The sequence below is a fragment of the Tenrec ecaudatus genome, chromosome 9 (assembly GCF_050624435.1).
Source record: "Tenrec ecaudatus isolate mTenEca1 chromosome 9, mTenEca1.hap1, whole genome shotgun sequence".
Lineage (NCBI taxonomy): Eukaryota > Metazoa > Chordata > Mammalia > Afrosoricida > Tenrecidae > Tenrec > Tenrec ecaudatus.
In genome coordinates this window covers 136346941-136361376 of record NC_134538.1, presented here as the reverse complement: position 1 = coordinate 136361376, position 14436 = coordinate 136346941, and the positions used below count along the sequence as shown (strand labels likewise).

General features: G+C 48.3%; 1 protein-coding gene across 1 annotated transcript in view; it reads right to left on the bottom strand.

The window, feature by feature from the left end:
* Positions 1-32: 32 nt before the first annotated feature.
* MET (MET proto-oncogene, receptor tyrosine kinase) overlaps positions 33-14436 on the bottom strand; it is a 140228-nt gene continuing 125824 nt past the window's right edge. Inside the window, exons 20-21 of the mRNA XM_075558589.1 lie at positions 2411-2547; positions 33-2300 (exon numbers count right to left, since the gene is read on the bottom strand). Coding sequence (XP_075414704.1) covers positions 2090-2300; positions 2411-2547 — 348 coding nt within the window. The 3' untranslated portion in view covers positions 33-2089. The remainder of the gene's footprint in view (positions 2301-2410; positions 2548-14436) is intronic.

Genomic DNA, 14436 nt, shown 5'->3' with positions numbered 1-14436 from the left:
GGGCCATCAAGCACGACTACTGACAACGGCTGTCGAGCTACAAGATGTTACATCACTTTATTTTAATTGCATGGTTTATAAGAACAACTATTCACACACAAAGTACCATTCAGCTCCACCGCAGGTCCAGGCAGCGAAAAGTAGCTAATCCTTAGGAGTATCACTTACTCCCACAGTCTGTCCGGACGCATTAATGTAAGGTCAAGTTTAGAAACAGCAAGCACAGGTTCACACTGCCGCTCTCTCCAGCAGCTCCGTGCAGGTGGGCAGTGCTGTGGGCGGGGGGTATCCACACGCACGGTCTCGCTTGATGTCCCGCTGCGTCCGTCCTCATGAGGTTGGTCGGTCCTTTCCACAGAGCACAGTTCTTTCTTCTCATTGCTGTAGCCCTCCACAGTTTACACGGACCTCTGACCCAGGGTTACTCTTGCCACTTAGGAAACGGTGTGACCCTTGAGCTGGAACGCCTGGCCGCACAATTCCCTACGTCTTCTGGCAAGTTCCTCCTTTGTTAAGAGCTGTGGGTTCCACCATTCCTCCAACAACAGGCACCCTGCCCAGGCAGTCAGCACAGCACACCTCCCTCCTGGCTCGCTGTGTGCAGCCTTGGCCTCCAGGCATGGTGCTGCAATAAGGGAGGGGTGCATCGGCCATCAGCACGCGTTCCCATCACGATTTACGGCTTTGAGACGTTACTCTGCCACGAATCCAAGTGTGACATACCTCCCTTTTTTTACTTGACATGTTCACAGTGCAGAATGTTTGTGGCCTAGCAAAAACATGGCTTACCTCATTAAAAATAAACATTCTTATAAAAATATAGGACTTTAAATGTTTACATAGACAAAACCAGTTGGCGTATCCGGTGCCACATGCACTATACAGTAGTACGCACAATATTCCACGGTACAAAACGGCAAAGGGTCCTGCCTAGAATAACTGGGAATGGAGCAAAATGGCTAGAACTTTCTACAGCCATTTCTTGTTTGCTCTGCAAAGAGGCATGGCTTTGATATAAAACGTGTCCCAAAGCAAAACTGGACGCATCCAAAGCTTTACTGTCTCTCATTGTTTGTGGGGTGGGAAGCTGCCCCCTGAGAGACTAATGTTCCTAGCCTGTCATTCCGTTGTTGGACCCGGTTAAGACTTGATAGGAACACAGGGTTTTCCAGTCAGCTATCTTCTGTTGTAAAATGCTGAGTCACCTCTAAAAACATTGATCACAAATCACTTGTTCTATTTTCAGCGTCATCATTAAAAGAAAAGACACGTGGAGACAAGCTATCCAAAGAGCCACGTTCTTAGAGCAGAACCACAGTATCATTTTTCAAACAGCTGATTTTGAAGCGACAACTAAGCATCTCAGCGTGACTCAGCTGTTCTCTGAAAAATCTTAGCGTCGTCCATGAACAATATATAAATACTATGCATTTGTGAAAAACACGCTTTGCACCATGCTACGCGGACACCTTGAACTTTGTCTACAGGCATTCCACCGGTAGAAGGAATGTGTATGCAACGTTTTCCAAGGGAATGTTTTCCGAGTGGGCAAATGGCAGCATTAGCAAGGAGACATGCGGGGCACCGTGCCACAAGCTCAAGGCTTGGAGACTCTGGAATTGTAAAGCGAGGGGCTTGGTCCACAAGCTGCCTCATCCGTCCTCTTCCGGACTTCTGGGACCAAGAAGCCGGCACCCTTCTTTGCCTCAGTTCTCCAGAGAAAGCCAGGTGGGGTTCAGACTTAAAAAAAAGTTTTTTCCAGTTACTCACGTCTTAATGCAGAATCCGTGTTTGTCGCTCAGGGCAAGAGCCGCGCAAGCGGGCGGCAGCGCTGTGCTGGACCGCCAGGCGACCAGCCGTGGGGCCCAGCCGCCACTGCCCGAGCTGACTCAAATGCTTTGTCAGTTGAGAAATGAGTCACTGTTAACTAACAGTAGAAAACCTTAGAACAGTGCAATTTTGGCAAAAGCAAGAAAAAGAAAAAAAATGTCTGGTGGCCTTAGAAAGGCCAGGCAGTGAAAGTACTGGGCCGAATGCAGACTGTGGTCTGAGCAATGGTCAGGAGGTGCCTCAGAGGGGAGGGGCTCCATCACGTGTCCGCCTCGCCATCCGCCGTGTCGTGTGATGACAAGAGCGAAGGGTACGGAGCGACACACTTGACATTCACGTACGTAGCGTTCACATGGACATAGTGCTCCCCGATGAAGGTGGAGAAGATGGCCGAGATTCGGGAGACCAGCTCAGAAAAGGACGGGCGCATTTCGGCCTTGGGGTGCCAGCATTTAAGCATCACTTCATACCTGTGTCAGGACGAGAGAGAGGTCATGAGAGACGGCCCCGGAATGAAGCAGTTCGGTCAGAGCTAAGACCGCACCGAGAGACAGGAGGTTCTGTCGGAACTGCTACTTACAAGGGATCTGGGCAGTACTCAGGTTGTAAGAGCCGTCTTCCTTGCAGTAAGTACACAGTGATATCGAAGGTGTTTACGTCGGGATAAGGGGGGGCTCCTCTCGTCATCAGCTCCCAGAGGAGCACACCAAAGGACCACTAGTCGGAGAGGGAAAAGAAGAAGCCCAGGTGAGGACAGGTTTTCCTGCACAAATATGACACGTGGTCTTATTCAGTGGGTCCTGATTTGATAAGGAACCCTGGCTTCCAACACCAATTGGTGCTGAGCTAAATCCAATCCTTCACAAGCCCTGCGTGGCACAGTGGGCACACTCTCGCCATCGGGCTTCACTGGCTGACTTCTTAGAAGCGGCTTGCCAGGCCTTTCTTTGGAGGACTCTCGGTGGACTCACATCTCTGGTATCTTGGTTACCAGCCGAGTGTGTTAACTAACTGCTTGCACCACTCTGGCGTTCTAAGTGTGACAACATATTCAACCCTGCTCCTGCTTCGCCCTAAGCTATGCATTTTATTAACTTCTTTACACCAGAAATGGTTCAAGTTTAGACATCACACAGGAATGTGAGGTGTATAAAGAAGTATCTGAAAAATAACGACTGGTGGTGGTTTCTAGGCGCCCTCAGGTCAGTAAGCACTCATACGCCCCATGGACCGCAGCGGGAAAAGCCTACACCATCCTCACACTTGTTGGGGGAGGGAGGGCGGCTTGTGTCAGTCTATCCCAGGGAGGGGCCTCCTCCTTTCACCACCTTTCTAATTTACCAAACACAAGGACCACTGCCAGAGTCTGCTCTCTCCTGAATACGTGTGCAAAGGATGACGGGTCTACGTACATCTGCAATTTGTAGGAATGCTTCCCAAGTTGTCCCTGGCAGGGCCAAGGCTTTATTTCTGTTCCTTCTCTCTTATGATAGCTTTGTATCACAGACGCATAAGTTCTCAAATAGAGTTGGTGATTTTCCCATAATTATACACCTCCCCCTTTTCCAAGTGTCAGAAGTTAGCCTCTCTGGATTTTGTTTGACGTGAAAAAAATATCCCCTAAAATATCAGTGAGCCCCCCCCACCAAACAGCCTCCATTGCCCTAATAGCTTTGTGTTTAGATTACTTTGTAAAAGAAGATAAAGTATTTAAACATTTCAAGTTGTGGGATTTCAAATAAATGTAAACATTATTTAAGAAATGCTCATGTTAATCAGGAAGGCCTAAGCTGGTCCCAATAAAAATCCATATTAAATATAAATCATAAAATGAGGCAACAAGATTCTCTAGTGAAGACAATTTCTATAAAACAACTGCAATTGGAAAATGTGAAAATATCTGATTAATGTAAAATGGCTGTACCAGTGCTTTATAGTGAGGATTATTTAGTAAAAAAAGAGAACTATATGAAGAAGAATGTAGCATTGGGATTGGAGGAAAGCTTATTAAGAACCCACGATAGGCAGACTACATAACCTTGCTTGCTGAAAATAAGGAGGACTTGAAGCACTTGCTGATGAAGATCAAGGATTACAGCCTCCAGTATGGATTATAACTCAAAATAAAGTAAACCAAAATCCTCGTAACTTGTCCAAAAGGTAACAACATCCAGACAAATGGAGAAAATATCGACATGGTCCTGGAGTTCATCATGCTTGTAGCCACAGTCAACGCTCATGTAAGCAGCAGTCATGAGAGCAAACAACACGTTGCACTGAACAAATCTGTAGCACAAGCCTTCTTTAGTGTTGAAAAGCAAGGATGTCACTTTGAGGACAAAGTAAGGTGTGCCTGACCCAAGCCATGGTATTTACATAGCCTCATATGCATGTGAAAGTTGGACATTGAATATGGAAGACCGAAGAAGAATCCATGCATTGAATTGGGTGTTGGTCAAGAATGTTGACAGTACCAGAGTCCAAAAGAACAACCAAATCTGTCCTAGAAGTACAGCCAGAATGCTCCTTCCAGGCAAGGATGAGGAGACTTCATCTCCCGTACTCTGGACACATTGTCAGGGCACACTGGTCCCCAGAGAAGGACGTCATGCTTCTTGGTAAAGTAGAGGGACAGTGTGAAAGAGGAAGACCCTTGACAAGATTGATTGACACAGTGGCTACAACAATGGGTTCAATTATAAAAAATAATTGTGGGTACCCCCAATAAAATGATTAAAATTCTGAGTATAGCTCTCGGAACCAGGGGAGTGGTTCTTTTTGTTGCCTGTGAGCCAGAACTGACTCAAGGGCACAATGGTCATAGTGACTCAGAGTGGTTGAATAACTTGTTTAAAATACCCCCATAGGTCTTAAAGGCTTGAAGGTAAACAAGCAGCCATCTAGCTCAGAAGCAACATAGCCCACATGGAAGAAGTACACCAGCCTGTGTGATCACGAGGGGTTGAAGGGACCAGATATCATCAGAACAAAAGATCATCATTGTGTGCTCACCTTCCCCATACAAATGCTGAAGACAAATGTGTGCATAAGCAAGTATGGTGAAGAAGGCTGACGGTGCCCAGCTATCGAGAGATATAGTGTCTGGGGTCTTAAAGGCGTGAAGGTAAATAAGTGGCCATCTAGCTCAGAAGCAACATAGCCCACATAGAAGAAGCACACCAGCCTGTGTGATCACGAGGGGTCGAAGGGACCAGATATCAAAGAACAAAAATCATATCATTGTGAATGAGGGGGAGTGGGGGTTGGGACCCAACACCTATCTGTAGGCAACTGGACATCTCTTGCAGGGGGGTAGCGGGGAGGAAATGAGTCACTCAGGGTGCAGTGTAGCATCTATGAAACATACAACTTACCTCTAGTTCTTAAATGTTTCCCCCCTCAACACCCCCCCCCAATATCATGATCCCAATTCTACCTTACAAACCTGGTTAGACCAGTGGTGCACATAGGAACTGGAAACACAGGGAATTGAGGACAGATGATCTCTTCAGGGCCAGTGGTGATACCCGGAGGGTGGAGGGAGGTTGGGGTGGAAAGGGGGAACTGATTACAAGAATCTATATATAACCTCCTCCCTGGGGGGATGGACAACAGAAAAATGGGTGAAGGGAGACATCGGGAAGTGTAAGATATGATAAAATAAATAATTTATAAATTATTAAGGGTTCCCAAGGGAGGGGGAAGAGGGGAGGGAGAGGAAAAAATGAAAAATGAGGAGCTGACACCAAGAGCCCAAGTGGAAAGTAAATGTTTTAAGAATGATGAGGGAAATGAATGTACAAAAGTGCATGACACAATTGATGTATATATACACTGTGATAAGAGTTGGATGAGCCCTTGATAAAATGAATAAAATTTTTTGATTTTACATTTTTCAAATAAATAAACAAACAAAAAATACCCCAATAGATCTAGATATACACTGGGATAAGTATTTGAGACTTCGTGTCTCTTGGGTCTTGTTTGTCCTACTGAACGTTACTATTTAGTACCTGCAATTTCTCGAGATAAAGCTCTGAACTCAGATGAGGAGAGTTCTGGTGCTGTCTGGATGGCAGCCAGCTGCTAACCAAAAGGTCAGCGGCTCGAACCCACCAGAGGCTCCTCAGGAGGACTCAGCAGTCTGCTGCTGTAAGGGCCACACTGCTGAGACCCTCTGGGGCAATTCTACTCTGCCCTCCGGGGTCACTAAGAGTCAGAATAAATTTGGGGGCTTAATCAGATCAGACTAGACCACAGGTCTCACTCTTGGACGTGTGCCAAGGTGAGAATGATGTGATGCAGGGCAGCCTGTGCCAGCCGCTCTGAGAGGAGGGCCCGCGGACATCTGCTCTCGGTTATTCAGAGATCAGAAAGCATGCGGGGGAGAAACGATGCCCTACTGAGAAATACCTTGGAGAGGAAGGATACGGAACAAACAGGGGAAGTGGGAAGACACCAAAGTGAAGCAAGCGTAGCCTCTAACAGTCCGAGAAGAGGAGGAGGAAGCCTGTTTGCACCGCACCCTGGAAGGACTGGGAAGCTGCCCTTGTTGCACACGCATACCCCATCCGTGGCTCTGTCCCATAAAGCTCTTAGCTTGGCAGCTCAGCAAGGCACTGGACGAGTCCACTCAGTATATGTCGAAAGACAGGCCTGGAGATCTCCTTCCAGAAATCCAGCCCCTGAAAACTCTGCAGAGCAGTTTAATTTCGACACTTGGGCTTGTCCTGAGTCAGAACTGTTGCCTTGTCTCTAACAGAAAAAGACTCCACACCCCTCCTCAGCTGGGACCCAGCTAACTTTGCTGTCCTCTTTAGTCCTTCAAGATGGAAGTTTCCCAAGTCTGAACATCTTCCTGGTTATTCTGCCCGACAAGTCCACGTGCTAACCTTCCTGCTCCAGGATTTGCGCCAACAGAGAAATCCATTGGACAAACAACCATTGACCTTTGGTCACATACAAGTAGTTTATTGTCCCAGGTACTGGACAGGCGAGGAGACGGGTGAACAGAGTTGAGAGTACTATGCAAACAAGTTTCACTCAGAACAATCAGATAATAACAGAAACCCAGAACAGTACCGTAAATGGGGGATGGAGTGCCATACAAATCTGAGAGGTAATGGGGTGCTTCGTGGGGAACCCTATGAAGACAGCCACACTGAAGTGGGACTTCAATGGAAGGACACCTTGTTAGCTAGGCACATGTGACAGGACGGCAGAAGGGTGCGCTGGATGGAGGGGGTGGGCCCAGGGATTGAGTGCACCCGTTTTGTCCCCCGTCCCCCCAAGGTAAAATAGCTCCCTTGGCTGGATGTGTGGAGACCATGAAGATATAAGGTTCCCACTGGGGCCGGGTGGTTGGGTTTCCTAAAAGGAGAGTGGCCTAAACTGAACTCAGGTGCACAGGGAATCTCTCGACTGTTGTAAGGAGAAGACACGGGAGTAGGCCTTCCTCCAGGAGACCGTACATACTCCAGAAAGAGGGCAGACAGGATGAGGGACATGGCTCCCAGTTAGGGCAGGTGACAAGCGCTGCTGCACCCGGGCAATTCGGGAGCCGGGAAAGGTAGCTTCCGAATTAGGGAGGTGCAAGGGAACAGTTGTCAGCAGAATAGGCGCCCAGTGATCTGTGGGAAAAAGACCTGGCACCCTGTTCCTGTAAGATGACGTCACCGTGGCAGTTCTCTTCTGCCACGAGGGGTCACCGTAGGTCCCAGCTGACTTGGCAGCGCCCAACAGCCACCTATCAGCCAGGCATGAGTAGCGTGCTCACCCCTTGTGGAAAATTAAACACATGGATCTTATGTAATCCTTCTGCCGATCCCGTCACGTGATTGGTTTTGTGGGTATTTGTCTTCATCTGGCCTCTCTGACCTTTAGCCCTGGAGCGGGTCTCACAACAGAAGTGGTTCTCAACCTTCCTAATGCGTGACCCTTCCATACAGTTCCTGATGTGGTGGTGACCCCCAAACATAAAATTATTTTTGTTGCTACTTCACAACTGTAATTTTGCTGCTGTTATGAATTGGGCAATCCCTGTGAAAGGGCTGTTCAACTCCCAAAGGGGTCGTGACCCACAGTTTGAGAACCGCTGGTCTAGAGGCAAATTCTCAAAAGAAGGCACAAAGCTGGGGAGATGGCCAAGGACTGGCAGGGCTTGGGTAATTATAACCGTGCTTAAGGACAGTTGGAGGGAGAGCGAAGCGGAGTCCAGGAAAGGCGCACTGGCTGGGCCTCACTCTCCGTAGCCGCTTTGGGCTGACGGGCGGTTGAGGGAGAGGGTAGCGTTACAGTTAGAGTTTATTGTGCCAATCTGGGGTTAATTAAAGGGCGGAGCAATAAATGGCTCAGTGAGCCTCACCTTTCTGGTTCTCTGGCCTCTTGCTCTCTTGACAGTCAGAGCAGTGTGTGGCTGCCTTGGCTAGTTCTCTGCCTCAGCTGGCAAGGCTCACTTCCTGTGGGACATCCCTGAGGAGAAGCCACATGGACCTACCCCGATGCAGCCCTGGGTGCTGGAGAAGCCACATGGAGACCCCTGCCAGGGCTGAGATGCTTACACCACCACTGGATCCAAAGACTTTCCACCAACTGGCCTGTGAGCCTCCTGCATTTGGCATCATTGTGTGTGTTTTGTGAGTTTGAGAAGGACTTTGTAGATCAGTGTCAGCCATATGGGCGAAGTCAGACTTATGGGCTTGAACTGGACGGGGTTGGGAGGCTTTCTGAATGTACACTTACCCTTTATATAAAACTCTCTCTTAGACATATATAAGTTTCTGGACTTGTTTCCCTAGTTTACCCAGGTAGGAAAGCACAAGGCTGGGCAGAGAGAGAGGCAGGCGAGAGGGGCAAAGAGAGAGGCAGGTGAGAGGGACAGAGAAAGAGAGTGTGTGGGCACTTGTGTGTGTGTGTGGTGGCATAAGAGAGGGAGGAGGCACAACCTGTGCTGAGAAATCAATTTTAGTCTCCAGAACTGGCCCTGCTCTTCACGTTCCCTGGGTGACATGGTGTGACCAGCAGTTAGCTCATCTGCGGAATCTCTGCCGGCCAAGTTTACCCAAGATAAAGGTCATACCAGATGACCAATGCGGGTGACCTTTACAGCTACACAAGTGACCAGAAGAGCTGTCGTTGCCACCGAAGCAAACAGGCAGTGGCATCAGCTAGCTTTGCCCATTCCAGATTAGGCAACTGGAGAGATGATAGCAAAACCAAGTTCAAAGAGAAAATTCAAAAACAACTGATGGATGGATACGATTTTCCCCCACAAATTTAAAACCTGCTCTCTGACACACATGGCTAACACAATGAAAAGGCCCACCAGACTAGCGTACGTCTGCCAAACACTCATCCGGTCACACAATACCTGCATAAACGAAAAAAAACTCGAAAAGTTCAGTAAGAAAGACAAACCAACTGAAAAGAAAAGGGAAGTAACGAGAGGCTTGAATGGACATGTGATGAACGGGAAGATACGAAGGTGATCGCATGGGAAAAGATGCCGCGCACCTTTACCACAGTCACTAGAAAAGTACCGCTGATAAAGAAGAGCAAACCCCACTGCAAGTTGCTACAGCCATGGACACGGAGAATGCCAAGCGCTGCTGAGGATGACGGCTGGATCCCTGGACCTCCCATCTATTACTAGTCGGAATATTAAGCAATACACCCGCTGGAGAGCCGGCCCGCCTCCCATAGACTTACTTTATAACTGAGTCATCCTGGTCCCGGGTCTCTTACCCACGAGAAATAGAAACTTATGTCGACACAAAACACTTTATGCAAATGTTACTGAAGTTTCATGTAATTGCCTAAAACTGGAAAGAACCTAGCTACCATTCCACTGGGGAATGGAGATACAAAATGTGGTACCAGCAGACTTGGAAATAACCACGAATGAACAACGGGTACACTGGACAATACAGATGAATCTCAACTGTGTTCTGAGGGACTCAGCTCAAAACGCTCCCCACTGTGTGACTCCACTCATAGGCTCTTCTAGTAAAGGCAACACGAGACCAACTCACTGCTATAAGCCGATGCCACTCACACCTACTCTCCTGGACAGGGTCAAACTGCCCTGTGGGTTCCCAAGGCTGGGAACCTTCACAGGAGCAGGCAGCCTCATTTTCCTCCTGGAGAATGACTGGTGGTGTCCAATTGCTGACCTTGCCATGAGCAGCCTGCCTGGTAGCCTTGGCACCACCGGGGCTACTACAAATCCATGGCTGCCCGGAGCTGGGAACAGGGTAGTTGTCAGGATGCAGAGACACAAGGACATTTCCTGGGACTATCGTGGTGACTGCACAACTGTGTGCATTTGTCAGAACTTGCAGGAAGGTCCACTAAAAAGAGTGGAGGAATGTGACATTGTATAATGGTGTATTGTATTGTGCATAATGGCGACAGCATGCATAGAAATAAAGACCTGAGGAATTGCTGGTTTGGCAAGAAGGAATTCTACTTTGGTCATGGTGGTTTATGATGATGATGCAAAGTGGGCAGTTCGAAACCACCAGCTGCTCCTTGGGAGAAAGACAGGGCTTTCTACTCCCATAAAAAGTTACAGTCTCAGAACAAAAGATCCTATCAATGTGAATGAGGTGGAGTACAGAAGAAGAGACCCAAAGCCCATCTGTAGACAATTAGACATCCCCTTACAAAAGGGTCATAAGGAAGAGACCAGCCAGTCAGGGTGCAGCGTAGCACAAATGCAATGTACAACTTTCTGCTAGTTATTTAATGCTTCCTCCCCACCACTATCATGAACCCAATTCTACCTTACAAATCCAGCTAGCCCAGAGCATATACACAGGTACAGATAAGAGCTGGAAACAGGGAATTCAGGACAGATAGACCCCTCAGGACCAATAACGCGAGTATCGATACCAGGAGGGTAAGGGTAAGGTGAGGTAGAAAGGGGGGACCGATCACAAGGATCTATATACAACCCCCTCCCAGGGGGATGAACAACAGAAAAGTAGGTGAAGAGAGACACTGGCAGTGTAAGACATGACAAAATAATAATTTATAAATCATTAAGGGTTAGGGAGGGAGGGTAGGAGAGGGAGGGAAAAATGAGGAACTGATACTAAGGTTCAAGTAGAAAGAAAATGTTTTGAAAATGATGATGGCAACAAATGTACAAGTGTGGTTGACACGATGTATGTATATATGGATTGTGGTAAGACTTGTACGAGCCTCCAATAAAATGATAAAATAAAAGAAAGAAAACACAGCAAGGAGAAAACCCGATGGGGTCCCAAAGGCCCGACGAGGAGGACTTTTCGAGAAGGCAGACGTGGTCGGCGGTGTTACAAGCTGCAGCATGATGAAGCCGGAGGGGAGCGCAAAGCCACCCGGACTGAGCAACTGAGACGCCCACTTGGTTGTCAGTGGAAGCTCCAAGGTCTGAACAATACTGGGAACGAGTAAGTTCAAGGGCGCGGCATTCCAGCTGCGTTTGAGTGGGTTTAAGAGAGTATTTAGACTTTGGTTGGAGTCCACCTGGGCGTTTGCAGGAAAGCAGGCCTGTGTACCAGCAGGCAAGTTTTCACTTGTGGTCTAATAGGCAGGCACGGCGTATGACTTGCTTTTGGAAACACTCCAATTTAGCCTTCAAAAGATTGGGCTGTCTTTGACAGGAAACCTGAAGTAACCCGATCCGCGCACGCAACGACCATTTGCCAAGGGAGCATGGTGCGTAGATTACTGCCGTGTCCCACTCTATGCGGCACTACACGATGCCTTTCAGCGAGAGGGAGTGAGAAACAGCACTGCCACGCCTACAGAAACCGATTCAGTTCCTGTCTGATGTTTGCCACCGAGTGACAGCCACTGGTGCTGGTGCCAGGGGGGGGGGGGTTTGTGGGGAGGGTGGGCAGAGTGTGTATTGGTCAAAAATCTTAGAATCCCAACTCTTGCCTTGGACATTCATAATGTTATCAGTTTCTCTTTTTAAACAGCTTGGCTGAGGTATAACTGACACAATACAAAATCCACTGAGTCTAAGGGTGCGGCTGGTTCTTTTCAGTATGTTGGTGGAGCTGTGCGCTATCACTACAATTCAGGTTAGATCACTTCCAAACCCCAGAAAGTCTGCTTATGCCCCTTTGCTGACCCTCTCAGCCCCAGCCCAAGAGTCACGGGTCTGTTTTTTCTGTCCCCGTGGTGTTGCCTCAGTCTATCAATGGAGTCACTTGACGTCTTCTGTGGAGTTGGCTCTCGTTCACCTCTCGTAACGTTTCTGAGGCTGACCGGGCTGTGGCAAGCATCAGTAGTCCGTTCACACTGCCGAATGGCCTTCGGGTATACGGATGTACCATTTTGCTTAGCCATTAGTTGCCAGTTGAAGGACATTTGCATTGCCCCTAGATTTGAGCTATTATGAATAATACGGCTGTGAATACTCAAGAACAAATGATGCTGTGGACACAGGCTTCCATTTCTAACGATGTTGAACATCGTTTCATGTGCTCATCAGCTGTCTATCTCTTTCTCTTTGTTACGGTGGCTATTCAAATCTTTTGTCTATTTTCCCTATCGGGTTGTCTGTCTTCTTATTCTTGAGTTGTAAGGGTTGACTCTGGTTAGTAATCCAGCCTCAATGAACAGACTCTTCTTTGCAGACAGGCTTATTCTTCCTGCCCTACGATATTACTTGCCACCATCAATCACTACATCCCCAGCCTACCTCTTTAGCGACCACTTCTTTCACCTTTTCCTGGAATCTCAATCATCAGCTCTACTCTTGAGTTACTGCTTTCTCTTATCAATCTTGTCCACACCACCCTCAAGCCCCATTCCTCCATCATCTCCTGTCACACTCTTTATTTATTGAAAACAAACTCCCATGCACCTTAGATTTAGTCTAAAACGTTTCCCCTCCATCTCCTCACTGGAATTGAACTTGGCTCTCCTCTTGAAGATAACACGTTCTTCGATCAGCTTACTGAAAGGGCCACCTTGAACCTTTTTTTGACTCATGGCTAGACGGCTTCCTGCTTCCCCGTATCATACTCCCCTTCAGGTCCTGATCGCCCTACCATTGCTCAGTAGTTGCCACCTTTCTTTGGAAGTCTATGCGATCCAGTAACACGGCTTTTAGCCTACCTGGTTTGCTCTTCCCCTCAAGGCCTCAACCACCACGCTTGCTCTCCCTCCAGACACTACTCTCATTCTCTGACCTCCTACCTCTGAATAGAATGAGAAGTGGACGCTGTGTTCTGCTCAGCACTTTACCCTTGAGATCCGCGAACCACTTATATTATTCAATCTCCAAGACCTTCCGCTCTAGTCAGGAGCGGTGGGCCCTGCTGATCATCCCATTTCTTCCGGAAACTTTCTCCTCCTCGGCCTTCTCGTCTGGGTCTTCTACTTCTCTGCTCACTCATCTGCCTTGCAAATCAGCTTCCTCCTTCGCTTCATCTATGCAGGTATGCTAAAGCAATTGCTTGTGGACTCTCTGTGGTGTACTTCCAGCCTTGACCCTTCCCTCAAGTTGTAGACACACTGAAGCTCTCTGCGTGGATGTCCCACTCACAGGACAACGCAGTCTACTCAAGGGGTAACTTATCATGCCTCCTACGCCTGCTTGTGCTCCCATGCCTCACACCCTGCTGATTTACCACACTGGCATGTAACTCTGCTCCCCTCTGATCTCTTTCCATCATCACGAGACACTGACGACGCCTCCCCCTAGCATGCCTCTCCTGCCATCTTTTCCTTGGGCCAGTTTCTATATGAATTCTAGCTCTTCTTTGTCTCACTTCATCTCCAATCTGGACTTCCTGCCTTCACTCTTCTCAAACCATTTTACAGAAAAAGGAAGGCTTAATCTAACCCGATGACACTTTGGTGTTCCCACACGCCATGGACTACATCCCAGACTCTTTACTGTGGTTCCGACGACCTCGGGGACAGAGATGCAGTTTGCTCTGCAGATCTTCCCGCTGCAGCTTCTGCTAGGTTTCCTTCGACTGGCAAAGATGCTTCTGCCTTCTTGCCCCTCCTGACCTCCCCTAAGCTACTCCTTATATTATTCCCCCTCTCATCCCCACAGCTGCCCAATTCCAAACGTGCTATCTTTAAGCACCTCCTCCACGGGGTGCCAGGCTGCCTGGGCTGATCTTCTCTCAATGCTCTGGTAGAGTCTGGAGATGGGGGCTGAGAGAGGAGGCTGGCCTTTCCAGATAGAGTCAGGTGCCTTTCTAGCAAGGTGCAAGGCTAAATACCCTTGTTGCTATTTGGCCCCAGTGTCGCTATGCTGCGTTTGTGGGAACTCCTGCCTTCGGTCTGTGAGGGGCAGAACTCATCCTGGCCCACTTGGCACGTAGTTACAGATGGCTAAGGACTACTCTTCCCAGGCGGCAAAGTTCTTGGGGGCACCCAGGGCTCAGCTCTGGGATCCTGAGGAGCCAGCAGGATGCTTCTCTGAACAACTGTTCTGCTTGTTGTTTCTTAATTTTGATTGTTTGACTGGCATATCACACGACCTAAGGCTTTAGTCACAGGAGGAAGACTTGTGCAAGCATCGCCACAATCAATTTCAGGAGTTTCTTCTCTTTCGTACTCTTTGTGGTTAGCTCACCATTTCCGCCCAAA